Source organism: Cetorhinus maximus, chromosome 4, assembly GCF_964194155.1.
Source record: "Cetorhinus maximus chromosome 4, sCetMax3.hap1.1, whole genome shotgun sequence".
NCBI lineage: Eukaryota > Metazoa > Chordata > Chondrichthyes > Lamniformes > Cetorhinidae > Cetorhinus > Cetorhinus maximus.
Genome location: NC_135882.1, coordinates 141,811,654 through 141,834,016, shown reverse-complemented (window position 1 = coordinate 141,834,016; position 22,363 = coordinate 141,811,654). Strand labels below are relative to the sequence as shown.

The 22,363-nt window shown below is 41.3% G+C and overlaps 1 protein-coding gene across 7 annotated transcripts in view; it reads right to left on the bottom strand.

Annotated features, from left to right (window-relative positions):
- Nucleotides 1-6,710: 6,710 nt before the first annotated feature.
- LOC144679947 (DNA topoisomerase 1-like) overlaps nt 6,711-22,363 on the bottom strand; it is a 139,088-nt gene continuing 123,435 nt past the window's right edge. For all 7 annotated transcript variants that reach the window (XM_078540939.1, XM_078540942.1, XM_078540941.1 and 4 more), the window contains 5 exons: nt 21,952-22,066; nt 10,850-10,977; nt 9,010-9,104; nt 8,049-8,198; nt 6,711-6,902 (listed from right to left, as the gene is read on the bottom strand). In XM_078540939.1, the coding sequence (XP_078397065.1) occupies nt 6,800-6,902; nt 8,049-8,198; nt 9,010-9,104; nt 10,850-10,977; nt 21,952-22,066 (591 nt within the window). In that variant the 3' untranslated portion in view covers nt 6,711-6,799. The remainder of the gene's footprint in view (nt 6,903-8,048; nt 8,199-9,009; nt 9,105-10,849; nt 10,978-21,951; nt 22,067-22,363) is intronic.

Here is a 22,363-nt window from a genome sequence, read left to right as displayed (position 1 = left end):
TTCATTCTTCGGAATGATTGCGGCTCCCTTACATATGCTTGAATAAAACCGTTTAAAAGGAAGCCTGAGTCTCATGTGGTCGTAGCGGGATCGGAGAGTATAACATCTCCCGTTCATCAACCCTATCTATGCCCCACAATCTTATACACCTCTATAAAGGTTCCCTCTCAATCTTCGCTGTTCCCAGGAAAACAATCCCAGCCTATCCAATCTTTCCTCATAGCTCAGTCCCTCCAGCCCAGGTAACATCCCAGTAAATCTCCTCTGCACCCTCTCTAGTGCAATCACATCCTTCCTATAATGTGGTGACCAGAGCTGCATGCAGTACTCCAGTTGTGGCCTAACCAGCGTAAGCTCCCTGCTCTTGTATTCTATGCCTCGGCTACTAAAGGCAAGTGTCCCATATGCCTTCTTAACCACCTTATCTACCTGCCCTGTTACCTCCAAGGATCTGTGGATATGCGCACCAAGGTCCCTCTGATCTTCAGTACTTTCCAGGGTCCTACCATACATAGTGTAATCCTTTGCCTTGTTAGCCCTCCCCGAGTATATTACCTCACACTCTTCCGGACTGAATTCCATTTGCCACTGCTCTTCCCACTTGACCACTCCATTGCTATCCTCCTGCAGTTTACACTATCATCCTCACTATTTATCACCCTATCAATATTCATGTCATCCGCGAATTTCTTGATCATACAACCATGATCGTAATGAATGTCGGGGCAGGCTCGAGGGGCTGAATTGCCTACTCCTAGTTCTTATACCCCATACATTTAAATCCAAATCATTTATGTACACCACAAACAGCAAGGGCCCCAGCACCGGGCCCTGCAGAACCCCAGTGGAAACAGACTTCCAGTCACAGAAACATTTCTCTACCGTCACCTACTGGATCCAAAATTGGCTGAGAGGCAGGAAGCAATGTGCCACTGCCTTGGATTCCATAGGATCTGACTTTCTTGACTAGTCTACCATGAGGGACCTTATCAAAAGCCTTGCTAAAGTCCATGTAGACCAAATCAAATGTATTACCCTCATCAACGCTCCTGGTCACCTCCTCAAAAAATTAGATCAAATTTGTCAAACACGACCTTCCCTTAACAAATCTATGCTGACTATCCCTGATTAATCAATGTCTCTCCAAGTGCAGATATATTCTGTCCTTCAGAATTCTTTGCAGTAGCTTCCCTACCGCTGAGGTTAGATTGACTGGCCTGTAATTTCCTGGTTTATCCCTTCCTCCTTTATTTTAAATAATGGGACAATGTTAGCAGTCCTCTGGCACCTGTGGCCAGGGAGGATTTGAAAATTACTGCCAAGGCCCCTGATATCTCTTCCCTTGCCTCCCCCAACAACCTGGGATACATCTCATCCAGGCCTGCAGATTTATCCACTTTGAAGGCTGTTAAATCTGCTAGTACCTCCTCTCTATGTTAATTTCCTCTAATATTTCACAGTCCTCCACTGATGTCTATACCTGCGTCGTCCTTTTCCATTGTGAGGGCCGACGCAAAGTATTAATTGAGGACTGTACCCACGTCTTCCGGGTCCACACACACATTACCTCTATGGCCCCTAATTGGCTCTACTCTTTCCCTAGTTATTCTTTTGCTCTTTATATATTAAAAAAAATCCTTTGCGTTTTCCTTTATTGTACCTACCAATGCTTTCTTTTGCACTCTCTTAGCTTTCCTAATTTCCCTTTTAAGTTCCAATCTGCACTTCTGATACTCCTCCAACGACTCAGCCATATTGAGGCCTCGATATCTGCCATTAGCTTCTTTTTTTCTTAATCCTAACCTTTATGTCCCTTGACGTCCAGGGTTATCTGGACTTAGTACCCAATTTGACTTTACGGGAACATATTTTCCCTGTATTCACTACTTCCTCCTTGAATGCCTCCCACTGCTCTGACACAGTTTCATCTGCAAGCAGCTGCACCCAGTCCGCTTGGGCCAAATCATATCTCATCTTAGTAAAATTAGCCTTTCCGCAGTTTAGAACTTATATTCCCGGTCCAACGTTAACCTTTTCCATAACTATCCTAAATCTAACTTGAGTTATGGTCACTATCTCCAAAATGCTCCCCTAATGATATGCCTTCCGACTGCCCGGGCTCATTTCCAAATATTAGATCCAGAACTGCCCCCCTCCTTTGTTGGGCTTTCTACGTACTGGCTAAAAAAGTTCTCCTGGGTGCAACTTAAGAATTTTGCTCCCTCCCTACCTTGCACACTAAAACTATCCCAGTTAATATTTGTGTAGTTAAAATCGCCGATTACGGCCTTATTATTCTTAAATTTGATTACATATTTGATTATCACTCCCTGACTGTTTGGCCTATAGTACACACCCAACAGCGTGTTTGATCCTTTTGTGTTTTCTACTTCTACCCATATGGCCTCATTTGATGATCCTTCCAAGATATCATCCCTCCTGCTATAATTGATTCCTTGATCAATATTGTGACCCTCCCCCATTTGCTTCTATCCCCCTTTCTATCTCATCTGAATACCCTATAACCAGGAATGTTGAGCTGCCAATCCTGCCCTTGTTTTAGCCAAGTCTGGGTCATAGCCATATCATCATACTCCCACATGCCTATCTGTGTGCCCTCAGCTTATCTGTCTTATTCCTCAGGTTCTTTGCATTAAAGTATATTCCATTTAGCCTTGCTAAACTCACTTCTTTCTTATCTAGCCTATGTTTCCTCTGCCTTCCAGACTCACTTACTAGCATTTTAACTTCTGATTCCATCACAGCTTCTCTCCACTCTGAAATACTTTTCAGGATCCCATCAGCCTGCCAATTTAATTTAAATTCACCCCAACAGCATTAGCAAACCTCCCCACGAGTATGTTGATCCCGGTCCTGTTCGGGTGTAACCCGTCCAACTTGTACAGGTCTCACCTCCCCCAGAAACGGTCCCAATGCCCCAGGAATCTAAACCCTCTCTCTTGCATCATCTCTCCAGCCACACATTCATCTACTCTATCCTTCTATCTCTATGTTCACTACTGTATGGCACTGGGAGTAATCCAGAGATTATTACCTTTAAGTCTTGCTTTTTAATTTCCAACCTAACTCCCTAAATTTGGCTTGCAGGACCTCATTTCTCTTTCTTCCTATGTAATTGGCCCCAACATAGACCACGGCCTGGCTGTTCACCATCCCCCTTCAGAATGCCCTGCAGCCATTTTGTGACACCTTTGACCCTGGCACCCGGGAGGCAACATACTATCCTGAAGTCATGTCTATGGCCGCAGAAATGCCTGCCTACTCCCCTCACCAACAGATCCCCTACCACTATTGCCCTTCCACACTTCCTCTCCCCCCACCCCGAACAGCTGGACAACCCACAGTGCCATGGCCTTGGCTCTGGTTGGCCTCCACAGAGGAACCATCACTCTCACCGTTTTCCAAGGCTGAAAACCAGTTTGCGAGTGAGATGCACTCAGGGGATTCCCTTGCTACCTGCCTGGTCCCCTTCTTGTGTCTGGTGGTCACCCATTCCCTCTCTGCTTGCACTTCCTAAAGCTGCGGGGTGACCACATCCTGAAACGTGCTATCTACAAACCTCTCTGCCTTGTGAATGCCCCATAGTAGCCCCAACTGCTGCTCAAGCTCCAAAACCCGGAGCTCGAGTTACTCCAGTCAGCGGCACCTCCTACACACATGGTCATCACGGCCAGGAGCGTCAAGGATTTCCCATAGGATGTGCAAATCACGGGACTGAGATCACCAGAAATATCTTAACTAAACAGAATATTGACCTTTGCTTTTATTTTATCCTTACTCCTACTTGAGTATAGGCTAGATGTTAGATCCTCTAAATAGGCTAGATCCTCTAGGTGCTGCTGACTGCCTGTCCCAGGGTCCTCCTCTTGCACTCTCCTCTAGTTGCTGCTTTTATGCTGTAGAATTGATCAAGGAAAACCTGAACTCAGACACAACTGCATGAAGCAGGCTGGTGCACACTCCCTTTAAACAAACATGAGCTGGGTGCAACGAAATTCTCGTGCACTGACTTCATTTTTAAGGTAAGACTTTAGTAAAGGTTTTATACTAATGAGTATTCATGCATGCAGATGTATTTCAAAAACAAACCCACCACAGGGCAGCATGAGGCCTGAAAAGCCACAAACACATTGTTGACTTTACCTCTGCATCCCAACCTGCTGTCAGGAAATCAAAATTGCGTGTCCCACCTAATTCAGTCACCCGGCACACCACACTTCCTGCTTTTGTTCCATACAATCCTCCTCCCCATTAACTCCGCTCCTTTCCACAAAATGTTGCCTGGCCGCTGGATATTTCAATCATTTCCTGTTTTTATTGAATGCACTAACCTACTTGAGGAAGCAGGAAACAAACATAAGCCATGTTGGAACATGGTTGAAAGGCAAAGACAGGAACTATGGAGCAAGGTTGAAGAGTCAGTGGATATTTACATATAGACATGCATTTATACAGCACCTTTGACAATCTCAGAACATCCTAATGAAGTCAATTTACAGCCAATTAAGTATTTCTTGAAATCTAGGCACCTGTAATATATGAAATATTATATGGATTGTCTACACTTAGGATGTGATTCATTAGTGGTCCCCAAGACCTGTGTTAATGGTTTTAAAAGGTAAACTAAACATGGGAAACTAAAGATTTTAATTTACATATCTAACTTAGATTCAGAACTCAATGCAAAGAGATAAAATTTGCAGGTAATTTTAAACTGTCAAGGGAAGTAGATTCAGTTCAGAAATTGCAAAATTTCTAGAATTAAAATGTGTGTCCCCAGAACAAAAGGGTGTAATTGAACTCATACAAGCTTAAAAGTATGGCATATACCCAAAACACTGACACACTTTTTCCATGAATGTTGAAATAAGCAAGTACAAAACTAAGGGTCTTAGCAGTTAACATTAGAATATGACACTTAAACCAATGCAGAACAGTATTAGAATATAACACTTAAACTAAAGCAGGATAGTAACCAACAAAAGCTAATTGGATATTGAACTATATAGCCAAAACAGTAAGTCAGAGGAGAGAGCGAACAAACTTGATCATGCTCTGGTCAGATTGCACCTTGGATACACCACCCAGTTCTGGTCACTGAATGGATGAAATAAGATGGGTCAAATGGGTTTCCTCCTCTCCACTTATCTCGTGATCGTTTACTTCATGTGTATTACTGGAACAATGTTACAAGCATTTTGTTGAAATGGAATAAGATATTTTGAATTTATTTTTTCCTGATCTGCCCTTTTAAGGCTGCAAAGGGTGGCTAAATCATTACGAGTCAGAAGAGATTTTTGAATACAGATAATAGGTATTACCAATTTCATTACCCAGTCTGCAATAGGCCCAGGGTCAGAAACCAATTCTACCCACTTCAGATAAACCTGCCTCATTTTTGGATTGAGCACGTTTTCACTTGAATTATAGTTGGTTAAATCACAGCCAAAAAACTCTAAAGACAACAATTTTTTGAAGGTTTTGCACCTGTCATTTTGTTAATTCTATGCTGGTACATTTGCATGTAGGCAGATATCTCATTAGATTAACGTTTAGCAAAAGTCCATTCAAATAAGAGACATGCAAATTTATAATCGAGAACAGGCTGTTAAGATTTTCAGTAAATGAAACAATTATTTTCGTTTACATGGTGTTGTGCCCATGGCAGTGTGAGTGTGTTGATAGAGATCGAATCAGGATTTGGCACTCAGTTGGTTTTTGGTGGTTTTTGTGTGAGCCTATTTTTTTTTTCAGATTTCTGTTCTGATTCTTCAGATTTATTTGATCTTGGGATGGTGTTGGGGAGGAAGAATATACTTAGCTGAAAAGCTTACTCCAGTTGTTGGTTCTGGCATGAGGTGATGATTTCAGTGCTTTGTCTTTCGCATGCTGCCTTTCCAGTTGTAAAGTGCCACCTACAGGCACGTTTTTTTAAAGAATGTTTTGACTGTGTACCTTTCTTAACATACAATCAACTGATTTGTTTCCCCTTTTCGTTTTCTTAGGCCTAAAACATATGGATTGCTTGACTCTGAACCCAGAGACCAGCAATAATCTACAAACAGAAGGGGTAGACACTTTAATTTTCTAACCTTGTTTAATAGTACTTGATTTCCATTCAACTAATTTTTAATGCTTATACAACTCATTTATTTTTGCTCCACGCTATTGTCAGTGGCTTGAGCTAGACAGACACTGCAATTACTGCATTGTTGTGTGATATTCACCTACAATTGCAGTTGTGTACTTTACAGGTAACCATCATTCCTTCGACACTGTGCAGCAACCTTCAAGTTCCCACACAGGCAGCACAGGGTTGGCCCAAAAAAATTTAAAGGGACCACCCACTTAGAACAAATTGCCCATGACTTCAAAAAACAGAGTTCTTACAGATAATATCAAGAACTTTTGGATGAGGATGATTGAGAGATGTAGTCAGGCACTATACAATTGCATGTTTCCTTTTTTCTTTAGAAGATCATCACTTCATAATATGTACTTCTGGCTACAAGGTGCAATACAGCACCATTAAGCCAAAGCTTGTACTTTCATTGAGCTTTACACATTTCAATAACGTTCATCTTAATTCTGTCCAATGAACATTTCTCACCAACTGTGCAAAGCAAATGAAAAATTATATAAATTTCTAAATATAAACAAATTGAAAGAAACAGATTCAATGACCAGTGTACAAGTGCAGATGTTTATATTGTTACAGCTTTTTTGACTCCCTGAGGTATTGTGCAATTACTTCTTGAGGCGAACATGAGTTTTGTTTTTAGAATTCAAAGTTTTCATCAGTCATATCAATGGCCCAGGCAAATTTCTCTCTCTGTGTCTTGTTGTAGACCTTCTCAATGGGAACATGCCACTTCTTGCACCTTCAAAAACAGGAGATAAATGGGTAAACACATTTCATTTAAGCTATCAATAATTCTATTGAGTTTCAAAAGTATGCAAGATTATGCGATAATTTTGGGCCCCATATCTCAGGAAGGATGTGCTGGCCCTGGAGAGGGTCCAGAGGAGATTCACGAGAACGATCCCAGGAATGAAAGACTTAACATATGAGGAACGTTTGAGGACTCTGGGTCTATACTCGATGGAGTTTAGAAGGATGAGGGGGGGATCTGATTGAAACTTACAGAATACTGAAAGGCATGGATAAAGCGGACATGGGGAAGATGTTTCCATTAGTAGGAGAGACTAGGACCCAAGGGCACAGCCTCAGAGTAAAGGGAAGACCTTTTAGAACAGGGATGAGGAGAAACTTCTTTAGCCAGAGAGTGGTGAATCTATGGAATTCATTGCCACAGAAGGCTGTGGAGGCCAGGTCATTGAGTGTATTTAAGACCGAGATAGATAGGTTCTTGATTGGTAAGGGGATCAAAGGTTACGGGGAGAAGGCAGGAGAATGGGGCTGAGAAACTTATCAGTCATGATTGAATGGCGGAGCAGACTCGATGGGCCAAATGGCCTAATTTCTGCTCCTATGTCTTATTGTCTATGCAAAAGGTGATACAGTGACAAGGGTTGACATCTTCAAATTGCAAACCAGATAAGATGAGAAATAGTCAAAGGGTAGGATCAGGGCCTGAATCCTGATGTTTGGAGGGTGAGGGAGAAAGAAAAGATCTCAAAAAGGCTCATTATAAATATTTTTAAAAAGTCATTTTGAAAAAAAAACATTGTTGGAAATATACCAGTCAATCAATATGTGAAGAGGAGGGGGGACAAGTTAAAGGTGAGGGGAGAAACTATGTCAGGGCAGAAATCAGATTCTGGTCTCCAGTTTATGCCCTAGAAGAGTTCCATACACCTCCATCTAAACTTGGTGGTGCAACAATAGTAAAATATCAAAACATTGCCTCCAATTCCAACTGCTTGGCACATAACTGTCAGGCTCGACCAACAGTGTTTCATGTAGTTTAGGTTATTCAGGATATCAAATTACATCAATCCCATGTCTCAATGCAAAAGTTCAGGTAGCATTATATGCCATACAATTTTGTCTAGTTCTTACTGACCAAGCAACGGTGATCCTGGGATCAAGATAGTTGAGTTTGGACGTGCCCAATGCAATCTGCTTGTTCTCCTCTCTATCTGTTGCTTGAACTTCCAGCTTCATTAGTTGTTCTTCTAGCCTCTGTAATAGTTTTTTCTTCTTCTCCACCACTCTACAGAAATAAGCTTCATGAGATTCCTTTTAGAACAGGGTCTTTTAAACACGAGTTATTCTTTATTCCTAGTCTTCTTACCCCAACAGGGCAAGCAGGTCATTTCACATTTCTTTGGGAAGTAATAGCAAATTTAAGTTGACTCACTTCCAGGCCAAGCTTTCACTCCTATCCAAAACATTTATTCTCCTGACTGATGCTGGGGCGCACAGCTTTTTTGGCTGCTCTTCATTATCCTGCCACATGGCCATCATCAACTGGTTTTCACTAGACATCTTTTGACAGCTTGTATGGTTGATAAACTATCTTCTCTGGTGGGGAAATCCAGACAAGGTGGCATAATCTTAGAATTAGTGTTAGGCCATTCAGGGGTGATGGCAGAAAACACTCCTATACATAGAAGGTAGTGGAAATTTGGAACTCACTCCTCCAATTAGCTATGCAGCTATGCCAATTGAAAACACCAAAACTGAGATTGATGGATTTTTGTTAAAGAATGTTAAGGCTATGGAAGCAAGGCAGGTGAATGCTGTTAAGATAATAGATCAGCCATGAATCACTGAATGGCAAATCTGGCTTGAGAAAGCTGAATAGCTTCCTCCTATTCCTAGCCCACTGGTGCTGTGCACAGCTTCTACCAAATGAATAAAACAGGAGAGTAAATACAGAGTAGGTGAATACTGTAAAATTAGATACTTCTTTTCTTCAAGTTAAACTAAAACTGAGATTAACATTTTATTCCATCCCATTGGTGAAGCAATGGCATTCAAGAGGTTGTTTATTTATGTGGTCCTGCTCAAGAAATACTTACTGTTTTGATTTTTCGTCTTTTTTCACTTTGTAATCCACCTTGGCATTTTTCAGATCTTTCTTAGCCACTGCAAGTTGTTCCTTTTTGGCTTCAATCTGCCAATAGAAAAGTAAGAACTCTAAATCTCAGCTCATTTGTTTACTGTTGCATTTACAGACTACCATCCCAAATATTAATCAGTGCATTTATTTATCAAAAAAGGGACAATACAGGTAGTTCCCCTTTCCTCTTCCTGACCGAGGCTTGCATTTAGTTGCTCACGCAACTGGACATTTCTCAAGCGTGAGCCTAAACAGCTGTCAATTGACGATGGCGGCCTCAATTAAATTATCACTAGATTTTATGCGGATGCACTGGGGAGCAGTCAGTGTCGGATTCCTGGCTCAGTAGCACTGAAGTAGGCTATAGCATTCTGCTGCTATGCAAACACTGGCAATCAGAGCTGGAACTTAACTCTACTGTAGCTCCTCATCACAGCCATTAGGTGGTGAACCTCTACATTTCTATGCTGTATCAAATTGCATTTAGCATTGTGATACAGTATCTAAAAATATTCAGTTAATGGGTAAAGCATGTTTCAACTAATTTAATGTGCCTTTAGTACTAATTGTGTTCATTTTTAAATTTCTTTCATCACTATTTGGAGCCAACTTTTAGAAGAGTCATATTCGACTCAAAATGGTAACTCTCCACAGATGCTGCCCCGAGTATTTCCAGCACTTTGTTTCAGATTTCCAGCATCCGCAATATTTTGCTTTTATTTTAAATTCACAAACTTGTTTTATGTTGATAACTAGAGGACATTGATTTAAGATAATTTGCAAAAGAATCAGAAGGAAGAAAAAGAATTTTTAAAAAATCAATGTAGCGAGTTATGATTTTGAATACTCTCCCTGAAAAAGTGTGTTGGAAGCAGATTTAATAGTAATTTAAAAGAAAATTCGATATGTACGTGAAAAGGAAAAATTTGAAGGGCTATGAGGAAAGGATAAAGAATGTGACTAATGGGTCAGCTCTTTCAAAGAACTAACAGAGGCACAATGAGCCAAATGGTTTGCCCTACAAGGTTTTATGATTTCTTTTTTAAAAGACAAATATAGCCAGACAAAGATTATTATGGGTACTAGAGTCCCCTAGATGCATTGAGAAGAGCCGCATTAGAAGGTTACTCTCAACTACTTCAGGAAACGGACATATCCTTGATTATCTTATTTTTTTCACTGCATACTTCAAACTTTTCAACATATTTCTTTCTCTTGTGCTGCATAGCCTGTAAAGTCGTGCTAAACAAACAGAGTAACAAGTCTGCTAAGAATAACAGGTGTAGACTACAAGTGGCTCCGGGCTATGGCATAAGTACCTCAGAAAGTGATTGAAAGCATCATCTTGCTCGATTAAGAGATGACCTAATTGAAGGTTTTAAAAATTAACCAAGGGAATTGGCAAAAGTAATTTAGGCAAACTGTTCACTATAGTGAAGGCTTTGAATAAAAGTTAACAAGTTAGTAAGTTAGAACACGTAGGGCAGTTCAGTGGAATGTTCCCAGAGAAAGTCAGTGGGACAAGTTATCCGAAGGCCTTTCAGTCAGATGATACAAGTGGATTTCCAACACAAATTCAAATGTTGCTAGAGGAAGAGTTGAGATACTGTGAAAAGCTGTGTAGAAAGGACAGAGAATCCATCAAAAAAAAGAATTTGCTTGTTGTAATACCCTGTTCTTATTATGAAATATAAGAAACACAATATCCACTTTGGGCTAGCCCAATCCACAGCAATGTAATGAGTTTTTTTGTGTCTATTCCAATATGCATTTTCTGCTCAGGTCATCAAGAAATCTACCTTGGACTGAATGTTTTTCATGGATTTCTCAAAGGTTTTGGGGGGTGTCCTCTGGTGGTTGCAGAGAACGGCCACTGCTCTGTTGGCTCGGTTATAGGACAAGATCTTTTCTGCGATGCTTTCTTCAGCTATGAAGAAAAGTAAGCAAGGTCACTGATCAAATAATTGAATCACTAAATTCATTGTTTCAGGTAAGGTTTCAGAAAAGAATTACGTAGCACTAACTTTTTTTCAAGAATCATAAATCATAGCATTAGGTTATTCAGTCACTTAAGCAGGGGAGGCAGTGATGTAATGTCACTGGACCAGTAATCCAGAGGCCCAAGCGTATGGGTTCGAAACCCACCATGGTGGAATTTAAAATCAATTCATAAATCTGGAAATAAAAAAGCTAGTCTTAGTAATAGTGAGCATGAAACCCTATTGTACCATCTGGTTTAGCAAAGGAAATCAGCCTACATGTGACTCCAGACTCAATAATGCGGTTGACTCTTAAATGTTCGCTGAAATTGCCTAGAAAGCCAGTTAGTTGCATCTAACCACTACGAAGTCTGTGAAAAGGGATAAAACTGGACACATCACCTGGCATCGACCTAGGCACAGGAAACAATAACAGCAAACCCAGCCCTGTCGACCCTGCAAAGTCCTACTTATTAACATCTGGGGGCTTGTGTCAAAATTGGGAGAGCTGTCCCATAGACTTGACAAGCAACAGCCTGACATAGTCATATTCATGGAATCATACCTTATAGAAAATGTCCCAGACACCACCATCACCATCCCTGGATATGTCCCGTCCCACCGACAAGACAGACCTAGAGGTGGCAGCACAGTGTTATACAATCAGAAGTAAGTTCTCAACATTGACTCTGGACCCCATGAATTCTCATGGCATTAAGTCAAACATGGGCAAGAAAACTTCCTGCTGATTACCATACTGCCCCCTCAGCTGATAAATCAGTACTCCATGTTGAATACATGGGTGGCAAAGGCACAGAATGTACTCTGGTTAGAGAACTTCATTGTCCATCACAAAGAGGGGCTAAGTAACACCACTAGTGACCAGGCTGGCCAAGTTCAAAAGGGCATAGCTGCTAGACTGGTCTGTGGCAGGTAGTGAGGGAAGCAACAAGGAAAAACCTCATCCTCACCAATCTACCTGTTGCAGATGCATCTGTCCATGACAGTACTGGTAGGAGTGACCACTGCACAGTTCTTTAAAGACGAAATCCTGTCTTCACATTGAGGATAACGCCCATTCTGTTGTGTGGCACTACCACCGAGCTAAATGGGATAGATTTCAAACAGATCTAGCAGCTCAAAACTGACATTATGATCCCCAGCTGAGGTTACTGCTGAACAAGCCTGATCCCAGAGTGGAACCCAGCTTGATAGATCGTAACTTTTATTTCTTTAGATATGTGGAGAGGGGCTACTGAACAGAGTCAGTGGAGTCAGCTAATGAACTTTTAACAAAAGGATAAAACATTTATTCACAAGATGAATCATATTACAATACTCCTTCAACATTAACTATACCTTTACAGGCGTATACACATTTGTAAGGATAACACAAGTTACAAAAGCTACATTATACTTTAATGTTCACAGTAAATACACAGTTCATGTAAGTCAATAGGCACCCTATGGTCAGACACACCACACTGTGAAACCAAGGGCAGGGCTTTTAGGTCGGCATGCAGACGCGCTTGGTGGGCCTGGGAGCAGCCGGGGAATAGACCACCGCCCGCAATTTCACACTGGCTGGCCAATTAACGGCTAGCCAGCGCTGCCAGGGTGGGAACGGGAGGAGGGCAGGCGCTGACGTGGGCGTGGAATTAAATGTCCATTTAAATGAAATGTCCATGCCTCAGAAGTCAGTCACCTGAATGATGAAAATTCTGTCTATGCATTTTTATTTATTTTTTAATTTAATAACAGAAACCTCATGCGGTCTTTGGATGAGATTTCATCAAAAATACAAAGTCTGCTTGGCAAATTTGCCCGTCTGCTAGTAAGGTTGCCCGTAAGGTTGGATGGACCACGAAAAATTGGGGGCAATTGGAACTTTAATGGGCTTAATTGCCTTCTTAATTGTCAGCGCACATGCTTCTGACTTCCGTGCACGCCCACCGACCGAAATATCGTACAAGTGCGGGATGATGTTGAGACGCTCGCCTGATATCGTCATGCGCTATTTTATGCTCAAGCCAGTCAGGCACCCGCCCACACGCCGAGCTAAAAATTCTGCCCCAAGTGACAGATGCCACCTCAACCAGACACTATGGACCTCTCCTCAACTTCCCCCAGACGCTTGTCACACAGAGCCAACTGGTCTTGCTGAACTCTGTCTTTCACACAAGAGTTTCCAATCTCCACTCTCCTAGACCTTGCTTTGGAATCTTCTCCCAAACCGGTGCTTTCTCTCAGGCGCCTTCATAAAGGGTTCACCTCCAGGGTTTTGAACTCTCCTTCTGATGTTCCTCTTCCCTGGGTCACCACATGCATTCAAGCTGTTTTCCATGCTCCAACTCCAACTCACCGACTCAGCTGTCGACAGTACTACTGCTTCTCATGCCCATAGCAAAGAGTTACAGGTCTAGCTGAAGAGTCTCTTTGGGTCTTCTTGCCTCTTGCAAGCTGTTCTTGCTCTAAATCTGCGTTCTACAGCTTGAAGCTTTAAACTTGAAGTCTTTCTCTCTGCCCCTCACTCTTAACTTCACTTAACAGGACCTTTTCCAGGTTTCTGTCTTCCCTTTGACTAGAAGGTCTTCTTTGGGCTTTCCCCTGTTTCCGTCTCACTTCTTTGGCCTTGGAACTTTTAGTTCTTTTGGGAACTCCCTCTCCCAATGCCTAGTTTCTCTGGGTACTTGGCTTCAAACTAGAACTTAAAACTGCTATTTCTTTAGTTTTGCTGTGTCTCTGTAAGAGGATCCTTCCTCTCTGGGCCCCTTTGTACCCTTGTTTGTTTACCTTAGCTTAAGTCGTAAAACCCCTCATTAGAAATGCAAGTGCCCTTTTAAAGTGAAACTGGTACTTAATTTGGCCTTTCTTAACACAGACACAGAAAAACAAATCAAACTCAAACACCAAAGCTAAAACTCATTCCCAACACTCAAATACCAATATAACTTACTTAAACCATATTTCCTAACACCTTCCCCTTTGGAGGAACAAAGTTTCACAAGTGAAGGTCTTACATCTGCCTCACACAAACTTATCATAAACCTCTAACAATAGCTATCTATTATACAAATATATTTTCCATTTTGTTTTACAATTAGACATGTTATCGTACAATTACAAGAACATACTTAAACAAAGTCAATAAATGTAACAAGATTAGCAGAATTTGCACATCATAGTATTACCATAACTCAACTTTTATGTTTCTTTTTCTTCTTATTCCCAGTCTTTAACTCAAAGAATGTTTAATTTAAGTCTCTAGCCCAATCGTCCTTTTCATTCGCTGTAGGCATAATTCTACCCTCAAGCTCATCTTCCAAACTCAAATGTAGTAAATTCTCATTTCGAATTAATAAAGTCAAAATGGCATTTTTGTTAGTTAACATCTCATTTCTTCTCTGGTCAAAATGTCCTTTTGACATTTCAAGGATGTTATTGAGATGCTTTTTATGTTTACACAAAAGGGTTTCATATCCCTGCTCAGTTTGATCTTAAAATTTTTTCTGATATTGCTGTTTCTCCAGATCCCATTTCGAACAGATCTTTTCCACTTCTTTTTGAGCAATGTCAATTATACTCTCCCAGTAGATTTTCGTAGTCCGCACCAACCCTTCAATTCTTTTGCATAATCCACGAAATAGGTCATTCCACTCCTTTCCAGGTTTTGAATGGTCTTTCGAAACCTATCCAGTTGCTTGGATTCCAACTGCTGTATTTTGTACATTAGCACCAGCAATCACTTGTAAATCTGTCTTTCTGGTCATTGACTTGGAAGAGTCATCTTGTCCTTTTTGTTGGCAATTCTTAATTTCCAGTTTTGCAGGCATTAGTTGCTTTCGTATTGTCCATTACTGAAGTTTTATATCAGTAACATTACTTGATTAAGTTCTTTGCTCAACAGGACCACATCTCAGCAAGAAATTTTTATTCACAGGAACTGTGGAACTGTGATACTCCATACCACACATCTTCCCCATTATCTTCTCCAGTTTGCACTGAAGTTCGAAAATCTCATTACTCTTTCCACGATGAAGTTCTAATAGTTCAGTTAGTTTTGGTTTTTAATTCTGCCTTCAACCAATTATTCTGATTTAACAACAATTCCTTTTCTTGTTCAAGGCATTTTCCCCGATATTTCAGAGCAACTACTAATGTTTGAAGTTCATCAAGTTTTAACTGAAGATTGACCTTTGTTAAGTTTGTTTCTACAAGCTTATCATTTAAACATTTCAAGTCCTCTGTAAAGTGTTCCACTTTCTGTGACTGGTTCTCAATTGTTCTCACCAATTCTCTATTTTAATTAGCAAACTCCTCTTTCATACATGAAAGTTGATTTTCTACATTAATCAGGTGCTTCAATTGCTTATGTGCAATAAGTGTTTCATTTTTGGACACAGTAGTTTTCTGAAGTTGGTTAGGATCAACATGATCAACCGCCTGCTGCAATACTGTCGTTGCCACATTGCTGTCTCCACTAGCCAAATCATTACCCAGAGTAAAATCTACCCCTCCTATATGTGATTCAGGAATAATTCCCACTGTAAAATTCCATTTACAAAGTGACTTTGTAAGTTAACTTTACAAGAAACAGGTTTATAAATTTCATTAATATCCCTTGTCAATACTTTTTCTTTCATAAAACTACCTGGAACACAAATTGCATCATCAACCACCATCAATGATTGATCTGCCTCCGTATCTTAAAATTTTAATCTGTTTGGAGTAGAGGACACTTTTCCCTTTGACACAAAACATATAGAACCTCTGATAGTCTGACTTCCTTAATCAGTAATCAAAGAAGAATTCTTTAGACTACCCTGAGCCATATTCCCCTTTCCTGTATGTTCTGAGGGAACACGTTTCACTTGTACCACTGCTACGGCTTTAACAGCCATTTCATTTTCTGGTGCTACCGTTCCCGAGGATTCCTTTGGCATTCTTATTACTGCAATAGGGCTACCATTTAATCTGCCCCAAGATGTCCCACATTGTTACAATGAAAACACTTAGGCTTTTGAACGTCACTTCCGCCATCAGTGCCTTCTTTTCTCATTTGAGGAGAAATTTCCTGAGAATTCCCAACTGTCCCTTCTCTCCCCTGGCTACCTGCCTTCCTTTCACCTTCCCATCTTCTATCCTTCTCGGGTTTATGGGGATGACAGAAGAAGGCTTTAGATTTATGGACCAGTTCATAATAGTCAGCCATCTCCGCTGCCTGTCTAGCTGCTTTACCCTTTTGATCTTCAACATGGGTTCCAACTACAAGAGGAAATTAATCCTTTAATTCTTCCAAGAGAATTATTTCCTTAAGAGCTACATACTTGAGCTTGCACAAACTTAAAACATCTCACCACTAAGTTTTGGCTGAAGGTTTTTTCATCATCAGAACTTTCCTCAGCAAGTGAGATCTCCTTTTAACTTTCAGCCTTCTCAGCTGGTATTCCCTTTCTCATTCCTTCTCTCTTGTCCTTGCCTCTCTTTCTTTATCCTTCTCCCTTGCCTGAAATTCCAGTTGCAGCTTCCTTTCTCTCTGCCTTTCTGCTTGCTCCCTTTAAAATGCCCTTTCTCTTTACTTTTCCCTCTAGCCTTTTAAATTCCAATTATTTTTCTTTCGCTTCTAATTCAAATTTTTTTCAGTTCCTCATCATGTTCAAGTTGCTTCATTTGCAACTGGATCTTAGCTAACTCAATTGACTCAGCCCATGGAGAACATGGTCTCTTTGTTATCCCTTCCAGTTTTAAATGCTGTGCTATTATCTCAACTATGTCCATTTTCTTTGCCCTTTCAGGTGATTCTAACTCCAGCTTATCTGCCAATTCCATTAGTTTACCCGTGGTTAATTTCCGTAAACCAGTCAGAGTTACATTTTCCATCTGTAAAAAAGTCTTAGCAACCTGCAAAGAAATTTCAAATTCCAACCTGTATAATATATCTCACAGCAACTTCAGTTCCTACGTCCAGTACCTCTTTACTTCTATGTACTTGTTAAAAGGATTCACAGCTCCCATCAATGTTCAAGGATCTCCAATCTCACTTTATAATGATAATCCCGAACCAATTATTATTCCGCATCCAACCACCCACTATCCGCATTTCAAATGCCGGAAGAGCCCCCACTTTGTTACAATCCCCAGCTGAGGTCACTTCTGAACAAGCCTGATCCCAGACGACAGATCTTGTTTGTTTAGATATGTGGAGAGGGGCTACTGAACAGAGTCACTGGGTCAGCTAATGAACTTTTAACAAAAGAATAAAACATTTATTCAACAAAAAAAGATTAACTATATTACAATACCCCTTCACCCACAACTACATTTTACAGATATATGCAGCTTTATAAGGATAACGCAAGTTACAAAAGCTATCTTTTACTTTAATGTTCATAGTAAATACACAGTCCATGTAAACCAATATGCACCCTGTGGTTAGACAAACCAACTCTGAAACCAAGTGACAGATGCCACCTCAACCAGATGCTGTGGATCTCTCAACTCCTCCCAGATTCTTGTCACACCTTGAGCCAACTGGCCTCACTGAACCCTGTCTTTCACACAAGGGTTTCCAATCTCCACTCTCCCAGACCTCGCTTTGGAATCTTCTCCCAAACCGACGCTTTCTGAGACGCCTTCATAAAGGATTCACCTCCAAGATTTCGAACTCTCCTTCCGATGTTCCTCTTCCCTGGGTCACCGTATGCATTCAAGCTGTTTTCTATGCACTCTCTCTCACCGACTCAGCTGTCAACAGTACCACTGCTTCACATGCCCATAGCAAAGGGTTCCAGACCTTCAGTTGCCTCTTTGGACCCTCTTGCCTCTTGTAAGCTGTTCCTTGCTTTAAATCTGCATTCTGCAGCTTGAAGCTTTAAACTTGAAGTTTGGAGCCTTTCTCTGCCCCTCACTCTTCACCACCCTTTCCCGTTAAGTGAAGTTGAGGCAGAAACCCTCATAACATTTAAGAAGTATTTAGATGTGTACTTGCGATGCCATGACATACAAGACAATGGGCCTAGTGCTGGAAAATGGGATTAGAATAGTCAGGTACTTGTTTGACAGGTACAGACTCGATAGGCCGAAGGGCCTTTATCTATGCTGTAGAACCTCTATGAGGAACTTTTCCAGGTTCCTGTCCATCCTTTGGCTAGAAGGTCTCTTTGGACTTTCCCCTGTTTCTGTCTCACTCCTTCGGCCTTGGAACCTTTTGATTCCTTTGGGAAATCTGCAGCTCCCTCTCCCAGTGCCCAGTTTCTCTGGGATCTTAGCTTCAAACTGAAACTTAAAACTGTTGTTTCTTTAATTTTTCTGTGTCTCTGTGGGAGGGACCTGCCTCTCTGCATCCCTGTGGCTAGGCAACAGCCCAATTCTTCTACCCTTGTTTGTTTACCTTAGCTTAAGTCATAAAACTTCTCATTAGAAATGCAAGCACCCTTTTGAAGTGAAACTAAATCTCAATTTGACTTTTCCTAACACAGAGATACAGAAATACAAATCAAATTTAAACACCAAAGCTAAAACTCATTCCTAACACTCAAATACCAATATAACTTACTTAAACCATCTCTATTTCCCAACAACATTCATGGGGCACTGTGAGCCCTCAGCAGCAGCAGAATTGCATTCAACCGCAATCTGTAATCTCATGCCTGGCATAGGCACTATACCATTACCACCAAGCTGGGGTATCAACCCTGGTTCAATGAAGAGTGTAGGAGCGCATGCCAGAAGGAGCACCAGGCTCTTGTTCAAAAAAACGATAACGTCCAGCAATTACAGAACCAGTTTAATTTCAGTGGTGGGGATGCTTCTAAAAACAATTATTTGGGATAGAATTAATAGTCACATGGAAAAAATGAGGGTTTATTAGAAAGAGCCAGCATGGATTTCTAAAGGGGAAATCATGTTTTAACTAACTTACTGGGGTTTTTTGAAGATGTAGTGGAGAGGGTTGATGAGAGTAATGCTGTTGATGTGGTGTACATGGACTTCCAAAAGGCATTTGATATAGAGCCACACAACAGGCTTGCAAGAAAAGTTATAGCTCATGGAACAAAAAGGACAACAGCAATGTGGATACAAAATTGGCTGGGTAATAGAAAAGAGCAGGTAATGGTTAATGGATATTTTTCGGGCTGGAGGAATGGAGTTCCCCAGGGATCATTACTGGGACCCTTGCTTTTCCTGACATATATTAATGGTCTATATCTTGGTATGCAGGGGGCAATTTAAAAGTTTGTAGATGATATGAAACTTGGAAGCATTGTAAACTATGAGGAGTATAGTGTAGAACTTCAAAAGGAATAGACAAGTTGGTGGACTGCACAGATAGGTGGCAGATGAAGTTCAATGCAGAGAAGTGTGAGATAATGCTTTTTGGTAGGAAGAACATGGAGAGGCAATATAAAATAAGGGGTACAATTCTTAAGTGGGTGCAGGCACAGAGGGACCTGGATGTATTTGTGCATATATCATTTGAAGGTGACAGGACAGGTGGAGAGAGCAGTTAATAAAGTATACAGTATCCTGGGCTTTATTAATAGGGGCATAGAGTAGAAGAGCAAGGAGGTTATGCTGAACTTATATAAGACACTAGTTAAACCTCAGCTGAAGTATCGTATACAATTCTGGGCACCACACAGGAAGGACGTGAACGTACTGGAGAGAGTGCAGAAGAGGTTTATAAGAATGGTTCCAGGGATAAGAAACTTCAGTGGAGATACATTGGAGGGGTTGGGACTGTTTTCCTTGGAGAGAAGGCTAAGAGGAGCTTTGATACAGGTGTTCAAAATCATGAGGGGGCCGGATAGGGTATTTAGGGAGAAACTGTTCCCGCTCATAAACTGGTCGAGAATGAGGGGGCACAGATTTAAAGTGATTTGTAAAAGAAGCAAATGCGATGCGAGGAAAAGCTTTTTCCACACAGCGAGTGGTTTGAGTCTGGAATGCACTGCCTGGAAGTATGGTGGAGGGAGGTTCAATTGATGCATTCCAGAGGGCATTAGATGATTATTCGAATAGAGATAATGTGCAAGGGTACAGGGAAAAGGCAGGAAAATGGCAGTGAGTCATAATGCTCATTTGGAGAGTCGATGCAGACATGGGCTGAATGGCCTCCTTCTGCGCCTTAACAATTCTGAGATTCTGTGATAAAGCAGGACAAATCCAACTTGGCCAAGTATCACCCCATCAGTGTATTCTCGATCATCAGCAAAGTGATGAAAGAGGTTGTCAACAGTATTACCATGCGGTGCTTGCTCAGCAATAACCTGCCTGCTGATGCTCAGTTTGGGTTCTGCCAGGGTCACTCAGCTTCTGACCTCCTTACATGCCTTGGTTCAAACATGGAAAAAAAGAGCTGAACTCCAGAGGTGAGGTGAGAGTAACTGTCTTTGACACCAAGGCAGCATTTGACTGAGTGTGGCACCAAGGAGCCCTTGCAAAACTGGACTCAATGGGAATCAGGGGAAAAACTCTTTACTAATTGGAGTCATACCTAACACAAAAGGAAGATGGCTGTGGCTGCTGTCATAGTCCCAGAACATCACTGCTGGAGTTCCTCAGGGTAGTGTCCCAGGCCTAACCTTGAATGGCCTTCTATAAGATACACTGCAGCAACTCACCAAGCCATTCAATAAGATTATGGCTGAACTTGTGTTTTGATTCCCACATTCCTATCTCACCCCGATAACCTTCGATTCCCTTGCTTAATAAGGGATATCTACCTCAAAAATATTCAATGGCCCCGTTTCCACCACCTTCTGAGACAGAATTGCAAAGTTGCAAAACCCTCAAAGAATTTCTCCTCATCTCTGTCCTAAAAGGGTGACCCCTAATTTTAAAACAGTGCCCCCTAGTTCTGGATTCACCCACAAGAGGGAACATCCTATCGACGTCCACCTTGTCAATGCCATTCAGGATTTTGTAAATTACCCCTCACTCTTCTAAACTCCAGTGGAAACTAGCCCAGTCTGTCCAACCTTTCCTCATAAGACAACCCACTCATTTCAGGTATCAATCTAGTAAACCTCCTTTGAGCCTAACACAAGGAAGATAGTTGTGGCTGTTGAGGACATCATCATAGTCCCAGTTCCTCAGGGTAGTGTCCTAGGCCCAACCGTAAATGAATGCATTTATATCCTTCCTTAAATAAGGAGACCAAAACTGCACAGTTTGAGGTGCCAACAACAATCTACTGATCTCAGTCCTGGGAGCTCCAATTGTGTCAGCCTTCTCGTAATAAATACAAATTGCAAATCGTTGTGATAGCTTGACCAAGTTTCCCTTTGGGATTTGGTCAGCCCAGCAATTATCACCTGCCATTTCACAACAGAAATGTAGCCACCTTTGCAGTAAAGGAAACACAGCCAATTTTCACAAATTCACACAACTGCAAAGTGATATTGACATGTATTTTTTATTTGTGATGTTGATTGAAGGATAAATATAGGCCAGGACACTGGGGATAACTCCCCTGTTCTTCTTCAAAATAGTGCCCTAGGTTCTTTTACATCCAATTCAAAGAACAGATGGGCCTCAGTTTAACGTCTCATCTGAAAGACAGCAACTCAGACAGTGTAGCAATCCCTCAGTACTGTACCGGAGTGTTAGTCTTGATTATTGTGCACAAGACCTACAATGAGAAATGGGCTATAATGGCACATTTCCAGAGTTCTCACAGATCTATCACACTACTATGAGCTATTGGAAAAGTACCATGGAATCTTTTACAAGCATCCAAGTAGATAGATAGGGCCTCAGTTTAAAGTCCCATCTGAAAGACAGTATCACAAAGTGCAGTATCTGCCTTGATTTTTGTGTTTAAGAATAGAACTCAAAGCCAGAAGCCAGTGACTCAGATATGAGTGTGCTACCAAGATATGCCAAACAAGAGTTCAATGATAGAATAACTGTTCACTTACGGTCAGTCAATTCTGCCAACTGTTCTTGCAATGTGATGGAGGCATTGTACGTTCGAAACACTTTGGCAGTGAGCCCCTCCATTAACTCCTGAAGGTGTTTGTTCAGGTCAGAGGTCTATAAAGAGACAATACATTAGTTCTCTTGCATAGCTCCAGAAAGACGACTAGTATAGTCTATTGTTGGTGGGAAAAGCAGATCTCTACAGATTCCTCACAGCTAAAAGCAGAATACTGCTGATGCTGGAAATCTGAAGAAGAGTCATACGGACTCAAAATGTTAACTTGGTTCCTCTCTCCACAGATGCTGCAGACCTGTTGCACGGCGGTTGGCTCTGCTGCACAGGAGAGGAGTAAAAAGTGTGGGAATGCAATTGTAAGGGGAATAGATAGGCGTTTCTGTGTTCGCAAACTA